The following is a 13,966-nucleotide window of genomic DNA, read 5'->3' on the forward strand; positions in this document are numbered from 1 at the left end:
TCTAGGACTGCCTTGGATCTACTTTCTTGCTTTGCCATATGATGAAAAGAGACTTCAGATGTGGAAGACAGCCCTGGATCTATATTATTGACTTTTTTTTGACATCATGTTTCTCTGCTTAAGTGGGTGATTTTTATAAATCAGGTTCTTGTGGCCATCTCAGTCCTTGCTGAAAAACTTCTTTTAAGTCCAATTCAGTCACTGGAGATGCTCCAGCTGCAATTTAATGTTCCATTTTGTTAGGATAAGTAAAGGCCATGGGATGAACTTTGTGTTAGCCAGGATGCTGGCCAGCAATTTGTGCTATGTTTAATTTTCTCCTCCAGGCTTTTTTTGCCAGCTGGTGAGAATCAAGTAGATCCAGTTTTTCAAAACTATTTGTATGTCTTGTCCCTGTTGTCTTCAGTATCAAATCTTGGTGCCTTTTACAGGATTTTAAGGGCTTTTTTGTTCATATTTCTCTCTTGATAATTAGTATTATACCACTTTATGATTTTGGTGCTGCAGAGAAGTATGTAGGAGGATTTGGTGCTTGCATGTCACAGTCACTGATGCTCTATAAAGTCTGATGTTTCTAACGCTTCATGTAACCAGAAATTACTGTTAGTTTAAATGCTGTTTAATAATGTGAAACACATTTATTTACTTTCCTTGTGTCAGTATACACTGTAGTATTATGTACAGTATTATTATTTATCAGTGGGCTTGTCCTTCCTCACAATACAAAGATGACTGCTTCAGTCATGCTAAAATTCAATGGTCTTTACTGGTTTGATGGGTGAGCACCTTCCAGCAGTAGTAGCATCACTTTGAAGTCTATTTCTTACCTGCAGGATCAAAGTACTACAATTATGGTCCTTGCAAAAGAGAAGGAAAATGTTGTGGGTGACCTCTGTGTTGGCTTTCTGTTAATTTTTAGACCTGCTGCTCCCAAATTCTTTCCCCTTCCTAAAGCTGATGTTCCTTATGACTTTTGACTGAGCCTGCTCAATGCAGTTGCACCTGATTTCAAAAACGCTTCTGAATTTAAAAGTCAACCAGTCAGTACCACAGATATGTCAGCAAAACTCTGAAGGATATGACTTCATTTCTTTCAGGCTGTTATGGGATACGTCCAGACCTGGTGAAGGAGGGTTGGTCCTGCTCACGGTGCTCGGCCAACGCGTGGGCTGCGGTAAGAGCCTCCTCTGGAGACAAAGGGAGACTTCCTCATAGCATCATAGAATGGTTTGGGATGGAAGGGACCTTAAAGAACATCTAGATCCAACCCCCTGCATGGGCAGGGACACCTCCCACCATCCCAGGTTGCTCCAAGCCCCATCCAACCTGCCCTTCAACACTGCCAGGGATGGGGCAGCCACAGCTTCCCTGGGCAACCTGGGCCAGGCTCTCACCACCCTCACACTCCACAATTCCCTCCTCATGTCCAACCTCAATCTCCCTCTGCCAGTTTTAATCCATCCCCCCTTGTCCTCTCCCTCCCTGCCCTTGTCCCAAGCCCCTCCCCAGCTTTCCTGGAGCCCCTTCAGGCACTGGAAGGTGCTCTAAGGTCTCCCTGGAGCCTTCTCTTTTTCAGGCTTAACAGACCCAACTCTCCCAGCCTGTCCTCATGGAGCACCTCATAGCAGATGCTCTAGCACCTCTGGGAATTCCTGAGATACTTCACCAGAGATGGGTGGTGGGAGGGCACAGTTTGCCTCTGCATCCCAGATGTGGTGATGTCATTTTTTGGGAGAGACAGGCAGTCTAGCAGAGTTTTTTGCCCCAGTTCTGAAGCAGTTTTGTTCCCACAGGAGTGTTGCCTATGCAATCTCAGGGGAGGAGCTCTTCAGATGACCACTGATGGGCGGTGAGTGATGGCTTTGAGTATTTTTGTCAATATTTGTTGAGAATTTGGTCTTGATGCTCAGTGTAACAGCTACTTCTGGCATTCTGGAGGTAACTGCTACTCACTAAATTGTCCGAATGAGCTTGAATGACTGTGTTGTCTTGCACCAGGCTTTTCAGGAGCAGGGATAATGTTGCTCTGAACACTGTTAAATCTGGCTCATTCTCAGAGAAGTCTTCTCAGAGAAGTCTTCTCAGAGAATCTTTAATATCACTTGAAGATCAGACACATAGGAAGGTTGATCCCTGTTGTTCCAGAGACATTTACCTTGTGTGACTGTGATTAACAGTCAGTTGATGATGTTGCCAAGGCTGCCAACCACCATAAATACACCTTGATACTGAGGGAGGCAGGGAAATGTTAACTGCCCTCTTGAGTATTTAATTCAAACAATGATAGGCTCTGCTTTCTCTCTGACTTTTCCAGGTGGGTCCATCTAATCTGTGCTATTGCTGTTCCTGAGGCCCGTTTTCTTAACGTAATAGAGCGTCATCCTGTGGATATCAGTGCTATTCCAGAGCAGAGATGGAAACTGGTAGGTGTCTTTTAACTGGAGAGAGTCAAGAGCCAAAAAAAAAAAAGGAAAAGGCTTTAACTAGACAAGGAAACATTGTGTGTGATCATGAAATAGCTGAGATGGGAGGTGATGGAACCCTGATTTCCAAAGGAAGCTGTGTTATCAGGATGTCTTTTGAGGTACTGTCTCAGTGCTTGGACACACAACCAATTGTGATGATCAGATATGTCTTTGCATTCCAGGAATGTGCTTTTCCCCTGGGCAGAGCCCCTTGGACACTGATCCACCAAGCAGTCAGGGCTAAACCACCTGAAAGCTCCATTTAGTTAAAGTTCTGCATGGCAGGAGTGTGAAGGGACGCTGTGACTGGAAAGAAGCTGACATGTTGCTGGCTCATCTTTCTTTACAATATTTTCCCCTTTCTATCCAAAAATCTCTTGTAGAAATTAATAAACATTTCTTTGTGGCTATGACTGCAAGGTGAGACTGCAAAGATTTTAATCCAAGTCCACCTACAACTTGTTATTTAGCTGCGTAGCCTCATCTGAGGGATTAGTAATGGATGGTTCATTAGCTCAGAGCAATTAATCTTAATGTTAGTGAATGCCCCATCACTGTAGTGTGTTATTGCAAAATAAATTGTGCTTTTGCTGCTTTTATTCATTCAGAAGTCAGCTGGGAATGTGGTAGAGGGGAAGGTGAGGCAGCAGTGATGCATTGGGTAGCATTGATGTGTGTGTTAACTGGGCAGGCGTTTAGAACCAGCAGCCCAGCCAGGGCCTGGCTGAGAGATTAGGAAGCATCTCTGTCTGCTTCCAGAGTTATTTCTCTGTTGTGCAAATGGGTTTTGTACACAAATGTGAATGTAAAAAGCATTCATTATTCAGGTGGAGTGATGGAGCAGTGTGATGGGAGAGTAATAAATATTAAGAGCAGTGGTTCTTTATGGATCATCTGACACTTCCAGCATGCACCCTCTTCATTACCAGCACTTGTAACAAACTAAAAATCATTTTACACGAGACTCACTTGTATTGCTTAATGGAGCCTCACAAGGAAACAAGACTTTATTCTTTAACTCTTCTGTGGCTGCCTTATAGTCCTGTAGAGCCAGGGTGGTATTCATGTGGCTAAAACACTGTTGCTTCATGCTCCTCTGAAGCATTGGCTGCTCCATCCCAGACCTGCTCCACATCTTTCTCTTTCATTCCTGAATTAAAGCTTCACAGCTTTGTTGGTTTCTGCAGTGTTGTGTTCCATTTGCATCGTGGTTTGTTCATGTCTCAGGAAAGGTGGAGAATTTTTACATGAACTACCTTGACTTACACAGTCCAAGGGTGTGATTTACAGGCACCAATTCCTTGTGTTGAAGGTAGCAAGAGCCTGTCTTGCCACTTAATTCTGGTTGGCTTTAAACTCTTCATTTGGAAGGTGTTAGCATGGCTGGTGCTGTGCACAGCTTCATCAGATTCAGGGGGACTTTTCTAGAGGTCTGATGCTGTTCTATTTCTGCCAGGATCTGTCATGACCCTGCCTGCAGGGAATGTTGGTAGTACAGGTAGATTTGGATTCAGGTTCAGGCCTTGAGCTGGTATTTCTGTCATCATGCCAGTGTGATCCCCTGTAAGGGGTCTGTGCAGCCAGGCCAGCTGGTAGGATGTGAGAAGCAGACTTCCAGCCTGGTTACTCTGTGCTCAAGAATGTCATCAGGTGAATATTGTTATATTTAGACTGATTATAAAAATCTTTCAGCTCTGTTGGTCTGTGTTTGTGAGCACCATCACAGGATGTGTGCACACACCAGCCATGGCTGCTGAAAAGTTGGTTGGTGGTGTTACCACCTAGAGTGTGGCATTATTAGCATCATTGGCCACAGGAAAGAAAGCAAATCAATCCTCCTGAGCCTAAAGGCTGTTTAAATAGGATAAGATTGTGTGGAGAAACATTCATGAGCCATCATGGAGTTGGATTTCTTTGTAGGATGTTGCAGGTAATTCATGGAACTCATGAGGAGTCAGGAATTGGGGGGGCTCTGGTTTTTGGAGTTGTGCAGCTGCATATTTAGGAAGATAAACTGAAGTTTTACTGAAGTCAACTGAAGGTTGACTAAAAGGTGGTGGTGTTGGACCTGATGACTTTGGCAGTGATGGAGCTGATGCAGTACTAGGTAAAATTGGAAAGATGTCCTTTGATGGAACAGGAGAGAAGGAATGACAGGAAGGTTGAGGACAATTGAAGTGAATGGATGAGGGGAAGAGGAGGCAGGAGGTATCTGGGCAAGAAGATTCAAGGTGCACCAGGGGAGGTTTACATTAGATATTAGAAGAAACTTCTTCCCTGAAAGGGCTCTCAAACCCTGGCCCAGGCTGCCCAGGCATGTGGTGGAATCACCATCCCTGGAGGTGTTTCAGAGCTGTGTAGATGTGGTCCTGAGGGACATGGTTTAATCACTGGACATGGTAGAGCTGGGTTAATGGTTGGTAGAGTTAAATTATGGTTGGACTCGATGATCTTAAAGGTCTTTTACAACCAGAAATGATTCTGTGATTTTTTTTATTATTTTTTTGGTATTGCTTTATATGTTTGCTACTGTGAGAGGGCTGAGGTGACAAGGAGCTGCAGTGATGTGTTTAAAGGCTCCTGTTCTCTGAGCACACACCAGGCCTCCCCTTTCAAGCACAGACCTTTCAGTCCATTTGTGGATGTTGTATCATTTTAAAGACTGCATTTTGCATGTTTCCTGATGAATGGCCTGTTACAGGCCTGTGAACCTAAATTATTTATGACCTGGAAATTTGGAATAATTAGCTGTCAGTCCTGGGTGAAGTAAATGAATTGCAGTGTTCATGGTGCAGGAGATAGCCCATTGCTTTATTCTCAGCTAGGGCTTGACTCTCCAGTGTGCAGTTATTCTGAAGATGCTTTAGACCTTCTCTCTTCCTGCTACCTCCCCTCCAACAGAAAATGTCTTGAAATCTGCATGTGCTGCTTTACCACAGCCCATCTCCCTGGTCCTGTCACTGGACACCACTGAAGAGAGTCTGGTCCCACCCTCAGGACACCCCCTGTAGATACTTGTTTTCACCCTTTCTACCATTTTCTGCATTTCAGTCTGACTGCAGCTCATGTTTTTTCTTTATCTTTTGATCATGTTTGCTCTGAATATATACAGGAAAGCTGGGGAGGGACTTTTGACATGGACTTGTAATGAGAGGACAAGGGGGAATGGATTAAAACTGGCAGAGGGAGGTTTAGGTGAAACATGAGGAGGGAATTGTGGAGTGTGAGGGTGGTGAGAGCCTGGCCCAGGTTGCCCAGGGAAGCTGTGGCTGCCCCATCCCTGGCAGTGTTGAAGGGCATGTTGGATGGGGCTTGGAGCAGCCTGGGCTGGTGGGAAGTGTCCCTGCCCATGCAGGGGGGTTGGATCTAGATGATCTTCAAGGTCTCTTCCATCCCAAACCATTCCATGATTCTAGGATATTATTCAGTTCCATTGCTGTAGCTCTTTTGCCTGTCACAAGGAGTTTGTCTTGTCACTGGGGTGTCATTAGGTGCACACTAATCATCCTGGCTTGGAAGAATCCTGTTTTGCATCCATGAAGGCAGATTCCCGATCCTGGAGGGTTAATACTCCCTGGAGAGGCAATATTGAGCACGCTGTATCTCAGCAGTTGTCCCTGCTGGCAGCAGAATTAGGTATTGGCAGTTTAATAATGAGATCTTGTTGCTATTGACTTGCTTTCAGTGCCCTGTTCCTGCTGTGCACTTTGCTGTGGTGCTTATCTGCCTTTTGAACATGGTTTACAGAGCGATAAAGGAAGAGCTTATTAAATACTAAAAACCACATTCTGGCAACACTAAGGCTCTGGCTTTGAATTTCCTGGCTTTTGTTAGCTTAAGTACAAAGGCCAAATTAATCTTTGATGTAAACACAGGGACCTGAGTTAATGCACAGGAAGGGAATCTGCCTTATTTCATAGACCTGTGGGGCAGACCCTGGTGAGGAGGGGTGATGTTGGACAAAATGCTTCTCCCTTTCTTTTGTCTGCTTTGCTTTCAAGGAAGAAAAGAGGAATACTTTTTGGAGAAGGAATGGGCTTTATCTTGTCAATGTGTTCCAGTTAGCACGGGGGGGCCCTGCCTCCCAGCTGTGCCAACACTAACACCACACTGAAATTTGGCACTTCTCATTTTGCATTTCCTGGTTAGTTTATAATAGGATGCCACCCATTGTATTTTGGAAGGTACTTTTGGTAAGGTGGCTCAGCTCTAGAAGCAGAGTTTGTCCTTCTGGGGGTGGTGTTGGTTTGGTGTGTGATCTCGGGCAGCTGACGTTGCATTCCTCATCCCATGGGATGTACTAATTCATACTGATCCTAAAATGTAGGTCATGTGTTGTGTCATGTTGCATGCTCTGAGCACTGCTGTCATGGGAGTGAGGTAAAGCAGAGGCCACGAGGGGTGGGAGAGGGGAGGAAAGGCTCTGGTTATTGTCAGACAGCAGAGAGAAAAAAAGAATCTGTCGTTTGTGGGATCAGAGGGTGTTTGTAGGAGGTTTCTGTTGAGATGAGTGGGTGGGTTGGGAGGGAGGGAGTCAGACCTGGGGGCAGAGTGCTTGAGAGACAGTCATCTAAAATGGGCACCAAAACCCCCTGCCTTCTATATGTCCTCCTGTCCTCCTTATATGTGGACATTTCTTTGAATTAATAAATTACATAGCTGAGTAGTCAGATTCCTGGGCATATAATGTTGATCAGGCTTTCATTTCTATGAGCTGTTCCTTCTAAGAAGTAAAAATGCATCTTTGTCTCACGTGTGTGATATTAATTTCCCTTGATTGGCCTTGCCCAAGCCTCAGATAAGGTGAAGAACCTGCCACCCATCAGTAACAGATGCCCTAGACGTGATATGTTAAAAGCTAAGAACGAGGTTTCCATCCAGCTGCCTGGAAACATTATGCAAATCTCCAACTTAAATTTCTTTAGATTGGGATTCCCAAAGTCTTCTGTACTTCCGAGGGGCTGAGAACAATAATTTGGTGCTGTTGGGGCATGGGGAAATGTATCTCATTGCCCACTGACACCTGGAGCTTGCTGCCAAGTCTGTGGTGCCATAAGGCTTGTGATTTTTAGCTTTGAAAAAATTCAGATTTCTTTTTGAAGCAGTCACACAGCTTGGGTTGCTGACCTGTCCCCCTGAAGTGCTGTCAGATTCCATTAGCCTAAGAAGTGGATCTGTTTTGCAGAAAATGAGTTTAAAAACCACCAAAAACTTAATCCCTTTTTTTTTCCCCTCCTGTAATTCTGACGCTTGGCACAATATTTTCCTTTTTTCTGTTTGCAAAACAGTGACTGAATTAACTACAACAGCTGAACTGACAGGAAACATTTAGGGTTGATGTGTTTATATATGTAAAATAAACATGCAAGATTTTTGTTCCATTATATAAAATTATATTCTATTAGATCTAATAGGTATAATGTTCCATTGAATATAATAGAACAAATTATTACACAGTTATTCTGTGTTTTGTTCTTTCAAAAATTGAAAACATTGTTTTCTAGCAGAGTGTCTGTGAAGATCCAGCTGCTGTTTGAATTCACTTGAGTACATTTCATGTATCTAAGGAGGAGGATTGAGCTGTGAGAGTGGTGAGAGCCTGGCCCAGGTTGCCCAGGGAAGCTGTGGCTGCCCCATCCCTGGCAGTGTTGAAGGGCAGGTTGGATGGGGCTTGGAGCAACCTGGGCTGGTGGGAGGTGTCCCTGCCCATGCAGGGGGTTGGAACTGGATGATCTTTAAAGTCTCTTCCAACCTTCACCATTTGATGATTTTATAAGGAAATACCTCTTGACTCTGAGGCTAACAGAGCCCTGGGACAGGCTGCCCAGGGGGGTTGTGGAGTCTCCATCCCTGGAGACATTCCAAGCCCACCTGGATGTGTTCCTGTGGGATCTGCTCTAGGGGATCCTGCTCTAGCTGGGGGATCTCCAGAGGTCTCTTCCAACCCCACCGCTCTGTGACTCTGCTCCATTGATATCTGCTGTACTTCCTTGACTTACAAATCACAGCAGAAAACATCACCAGTTCTGCCTGTGCCTTCTGGGCCGTGGACACTTCATACCAGCGACATCCCCCCACCACCAAGATGCCATCTGTGATGCTGGAGCTGCTGGTGGCTGCCTGGCTAACCCTTCCCTGTGTTCCCTTGCAGAAATGTGTGTACTGCAGGAAGAGGATGAAGCGTGAGGCTGGTGCCTGCATCCAGTGCTCCTACGAGCACTGCTCCACCTCCTTCCACGTCACCTGCGCTCACGCGGCCGGGGTGCCCATGGAGCCCGACGACTGGCCCTACGTTGTCTCCATCACCTGCTTCAAACACAAAGCAGCTAACCAGAACGTAGGGAGTTTTTGGCTTATTCAGAACACTTTCCCTAAGCCTCTGATTTTTTTCCTGCAGTTTCTGTGACTGCAGATTGAAATTCTTCCCTTTTCTCCACGACGCAGATTCCCTTCCGGAGGGAGGTGACCCTTGGGCAGACTGTGATCACCAAGAACAGGAATGGACTCTACTACAGATGTAAAGTGATTGGCATGACCACACAGACCTTCTATGAAGTGAACTTTGATGATGGTTCATACAGTGACAACGTTTACCCAGAAAGCATCATTGTAAGCAGCTCTTTGGTGGAGACCATTGAGGAGTACAAAGTGTGATGTGTGCATTAGACATTAGGGGGAGATTCCTCCCTGTGAGGGTGGTGAGAGCCTGGCCCAGGTTGCCCAGGGAAGCTGTTGCTGCCCCATCCCTGGCAGTGTTGAAGGGCAGGTTGGATGGGGCTTGGAGCAGCCTGGGCTGGTGGGAGGTGTCCCTGCCCATGCAGGGGGTTGGATCTAGATGATCTTTAAAGAGCAGAGAGGTTGGAACATGATGATCTTTAAGGTCCCTTCCAACCTTCACCATTCTATGATTCTGTGATTTCTGGTCTCTCACTGGTTGATGGTTTTGTTTGAGATGACTGCAATTAAGCACAAGTACAGCAAATTTCTCATACTTCATTGCAGGGCTGTGTAGCAGCTTCCTGGGGTAGTGGTTTTGTAGAATCATAGAATGGTTAAGGTTGGAAGGGACCTTAAAGGTCATCAGGGTTTAACACTCCTCTTCACCCACTTCTTGAGCTTTGTGTTGACTGGCTGACATCTTTTTGTCTTCAGAGCAGAGACTGCATCCAGCTGGGACCCCCTCCAGAGGGTGAGTTGGTTCAACTGCAGTGGACAGATGGAATCATCTATAAGGCCAAGTTTATTGCAGCCCAGATCAGTCAGATTTACCAGGTGAGCATGGAAGAGAACCCACCCACTTCAGGTCGATGTGTCTGTTGCTTGAGTTGTTGAAAGTTGTAGTGATTTGGAAGGTACACTTTGTGCAAGTTCTGTATGCTGAAATTTGCAAATAATTGTTATTTTAAAGAGATTGATACCCCTGGACAAATGGCAAAGAAATCCCATATAATGTATTTGTTTGAAATGGGGTTCTGGTTTCTATCCCTCCCACACAAAATGTTTCACAGTTGTAGAGACCACAGGAATCATCCTTGTCACTTAACAGCCTTTTTTGGTGTGTATAATGGACATTAACTGCTGCAGAGAGGATGTGATCTGAGGTGACCCAGGCTATGAAGAAGCACAATATCTAGTTCCATCAAGATCTATTATTATGCATGTTTCCCAGTTTAATCACAGTATAGGAAATTGTCATTGATTTCTCCAAGGTACCATCATTTGAAATTGGCTATTCTGTCAAATGACATAAAAATATGCATGAGGAATCTGTGTTTTTCAAATCATGCAGTTACCTCGAAGTAAAGCTCTTCTCCATGGGGAAAATAACCTGAGCAGCTTTCCACATTGGCTCCCTATAGATACTTTTCCAGCCATCTCTTTTATCTGCTTTGGAATAGGATTATATTTAAAACACAGAGACAGTTGTGTTGTTTTTTTATGAAGTGTGTTCATAGGAAGACAGCAGGGATTAGCTTTTGCAATTTAAACTTGTCTTATTTCATTTTACAAGGGCTTGTAGTGAGAGGGCAAAGGGGTGATGTGTTAAAACTGGCAGAGGGAGATTGAGGTGAGACATGAGGAGGAAATTCTGGAGTGTGAGGGTGGTGAGAGCCTGGCCCAGGTTGCCCAGGGAAGCTGTGGCTGCCCCATCCCTGGCAGTGTTGAAGGGCAGGTTGGATGGGGCTTGGGGGAGCTTGGGCTGGTGGGAGGGGTCCCTGCCCATGCAGGGGGTGGGACTGGATGATCCTTAAGGTCCCTTCTCACCCAAACCATTCCCTGATTCTGTGATTTTGCAGTGTCTGCCCAGGTCACATCCCTAAGTCTGTAGTTTGTGGGCTAAGATGACATGTGTATAACTTTCAAAACAACTAAGCCCAGAAGACTGTCTTGTAACTTGTTCTAATGTATGTTCCTACTGGGTGTCTAACCCATAGCAATAACTTAAATAAACAAGATCAAACCACTCTGGGATAGGTTAAGATGTCCTGCCTTTCTGTGAGAGGTGGAGCTGGTGCAGTGGAGGAGGCAGGCACCAAAGTGCTGCTTCAGAACTGTGTTCCCTTCTGGCTTGTGTCACTGGTGGTGCTCTGTAAAGCCAGGCAGTAAATGAGACTGGTAGCATCTTAAACCACCTCAGCAGGGCTCAGCAGAGCTCATCTTTCAAAGCCTGTTCTCCCACCTGCATAGTTGCTGCAGCTGATGGATGCTGCTCAGCTTGGGGAGCCCAGCAGGCACTGCTGAGCTCCCATAACTGATGAGCTGCACAACCTGGGCAGGGCAGGAAGGGAATTCAGAGCACTGCTTTCTTCCCTCTGAATGTGTCCATTCTCAACCTGACATCCCATATGAAGCTGGGGTGTGTGTTCTTTGGCATTATCCAGAAATGAGTCATAAATCTTGAGCAAAGGAAATGAGAATTTCTTCAAAACTTTTAATAGTTGTAACATTTTTATACACACGTTTCTGTGAATAAACATTCCTGCAGCATCTGATGCATAATTCATGATCTAATCAGTGCTTAGGAGGAAAGGTTTGATGGGAGGAGTTACCATTGGTTTCTTGGACCTGGCTGATTATTTCTGCTTATTAAAATACAAATGTATTTTAGGAGCTGGAGTTGTTTCCTTGTGATGTGTGAAAATGCTTTGTTTAAGATGAAAGAAATTCTTCTTATCATACTGCCAGGATCCAGAGCTGCCTGTTATTGTCAGTGAAAAGCAGCTTTTTTTTCAGGGTGTGAGTCAAAAATCAGTGGAAATCTCTAGTGCTCTGACTGGGAGGAGGGAGCAGAGGTGCTGCTACAGCTGTAGTAATGACATTGTAGGATCCACAGGACCCCTAAATGAAACCACATGGGTCAGATAAGACAGAGGGGGTCTGAGCAGCACTGAAACCAGCACTTTTTGGGTTCAGCACCATTGAAACAGCTGAGGGCTGCTTATTCTGCAGCAATCCTGGAGACAGGCAGTGCCAAGAACAGGACATCATCCATAGGAGCTGGTGCTTCCTTGGTATTTCCATATGTGGCACAGTGTGGGAATGGATTCTTGAAGTATTATAAATGTAGAGGCCAAGTTCTTACTTTATCTTCTGCCTACCCTGCAGGTCGAGTTTGAAGATGGTTCCCAACTAATGGTAAAGCGTGGGGATATTTACACCTTGGAGGAAGAGCTTCCCAAGAGAGTGAAGTCTCGCCTGGTGGGTATCAAAGGAACAGAAGGAGTAGAATGGATGTGTCTTGCAGTTATTACTTTTTCTTAGCATATTGTTTAGACATTAGGTGACTGTAGCCTGCAATTTCTGTGGCTGTGAAACCACTTGTCATTCACAAAATAGGTAGAGTAGAAGAAATCCTTGCTGCAAGTGCTTGAGAAGCATGTCAGGGATTTTCCCTTTCACATCTGGTTTTAGTTTTCTCTGGTTAAAAGATTATGTTCATATCATTTTACACCTGTGAACTTAGTTGTACAGCCTGCCATTCTGTCTGAATACTGCCTTCATCACAAGTGGGGTGACCTCTTCAGAAACCCCTTCCAACCCTGATGACTCTCTGAATTGACCTCCAGCTGGGTGGTTCCTGGAGAACTGATGAGCACATGGGGCCAAACCCCCATTTCTCATTTAGAATGTAGCTCTTCCCTATGAAGCTCTTAATCTGAAAGACCAGGCTGTCTTTCCACTCCTTACAATGGAATTATTGAGCCTAGAAAATATGAGGGATTTATTTCATAGCTTTTCTCATTCCAAACCTGCTGGTTGTTTTCAATCCTGGTGCTTTAAAGCCATTTAAACAAATATGGGGAGTGGTTTCTCTGCAAATGGAGAATACCCAGTTTTCCTCTTCATTCTACATGTAGATGCATCCACCTCAGGACAGGGGTGGATCCACAAAGTTAACCTGTGATAAGGTTCTGGCCTTCTTTCTCTCATGGGACAAAAAGAAGGTGGGCCAGCCTTCCCTTAAGAGTCTATGAATTGCTGTGCCAGGTTAAACACCCTGTGGATCCTTGGCCACCAGCAGAAGTGTGAGATGCACATCATCAGAAAACAGCCTGGCACCCACAGGCAGTTCTGTGGAAGAACTGATGACAATTTGGAGGAAACTATTGTTTGATTATGCATGAAATTTTCAAGGGCTTTACCCAAAAAAGCCACTTGAAAAAGACTTCCTGTAATCTAGCTCTGGGTGGCTTCTCCATCTTGTTTGAGGTTGTTTATCTCAATAAAACAGACCTCATGGCATACATTGTAGAGGTTAATAATAATTTACCTTGTTATCCTTGAAAGGTTTTGGTGGCAAAGAAGCACCTTTGAATTAATTTCTTGGATGTGCACAATATTCCAGTTTATTTAAGCTTGTCTAGTAATAAAGACAACATATTGGAGCCCTGAAATAGAGGAGCTGGAAAGAAACACAGTGGAGACATCAGGCTTTGTAACAGTTCCAGAGAAAGGAATCCAAGCTGGAAAGTGAATAGGAAGTTTCAGGTCTGGTTGAAAGCTTTTCTCAAGTCCTTCCTGCTGCCAGAAGTGTTAGACTCTGCTCTGTGGACGTGATGCTCACGGGGCTGTAATGCAGCCCAGCCCAACAAAGGCCACAGGAGATGATAATTTTCACCAAGCAATGCATCTCATTTGAGTGTCAGAGCAGGATGAACAGCAGCAGTTGTTGGTACAATGAGCTCTGAATTCTTTCTTGGGGTCTTTTATTTTAAAGAGATCAGCAAGAGCCCCAATGTCCTCTGTGCCATCTGCTAGGAGTGAGTAACCTGGAGAGGCAGAGGAGGGTAGGAGTAAACAATTGTCAAGGCAGGAGCTGAAGTGAAAGATGTTCTGAAGCAGAAAGAAGGCAACTTGAGGCTTTGGTTTCAGAAGCCTGGAGTTTTAATTGCAGCTGTGCCCTTGGCATGGTTTGGAGTTCAGCTTTTCCACCAGAATTCTCTGAACCAGGTTGTCCCCTGGCTGCCCTTGCTGTCTGATCCCACAGGTGATCAGACCCT

The 13,966-nt window shown here is 45.0% G+C and overlaps 1 protein-coding gene across 1 annotated transcript in view; it reads left to right on the forward strand.

Moving 5' to 3' along the window:
• KDM4B (lysine (K)-specific demethylase 4B) overlaps positions 1-13,966 on the forward strand; it is a 78,432-nt gene that overhangs the window by 63,734 nt on the left and 732 nt on the right. Inside the window, exons 15-21 of the mRNA XM_010002474.1 lie at positions 1,098-1,174; positions 1,794-1,849; positions 2,315-2,423; positions 8,617-8,802; positions 8,910-9,074; positions 9,618-9,737; positions 12,072-12,164. Coding sequence (XP_010000776.1) covers positions 1,098-1,174; positions 1,794-1,849; positions 2,315-2,423; positions 8,617-8,802; positions 8,910-9,074; positions 9,618-9,737; positions 12,072-12,164 — 806 coding nt within the window. The remainder of the gene's footprint in view (positions 1-1,097; positions 1,175-1,793; positions 1,850-2,314; positions 2,424-8,616; positions 8,803-8,909; positions 9,075-9,617; positions 9,738-12,071; positions 12,165-13,966) is intronic.

Source organism: Chaetura pelagica, unplaced genomic scaffold (assembly GCF_000747805.2).
Source record: "Chaetura pelagica isolate M959 unplaced genomic scaffold, ChaPel_1.0 scaffold1081, whole genome shotgun sequence".
Classification (NCBI taxonomy): domain Eukaryota; kingdom Metazoa; phylum Chordata; class Aves; order Apodiformes; family Apodidae; genus Chaetura; species Chaetura pelagica.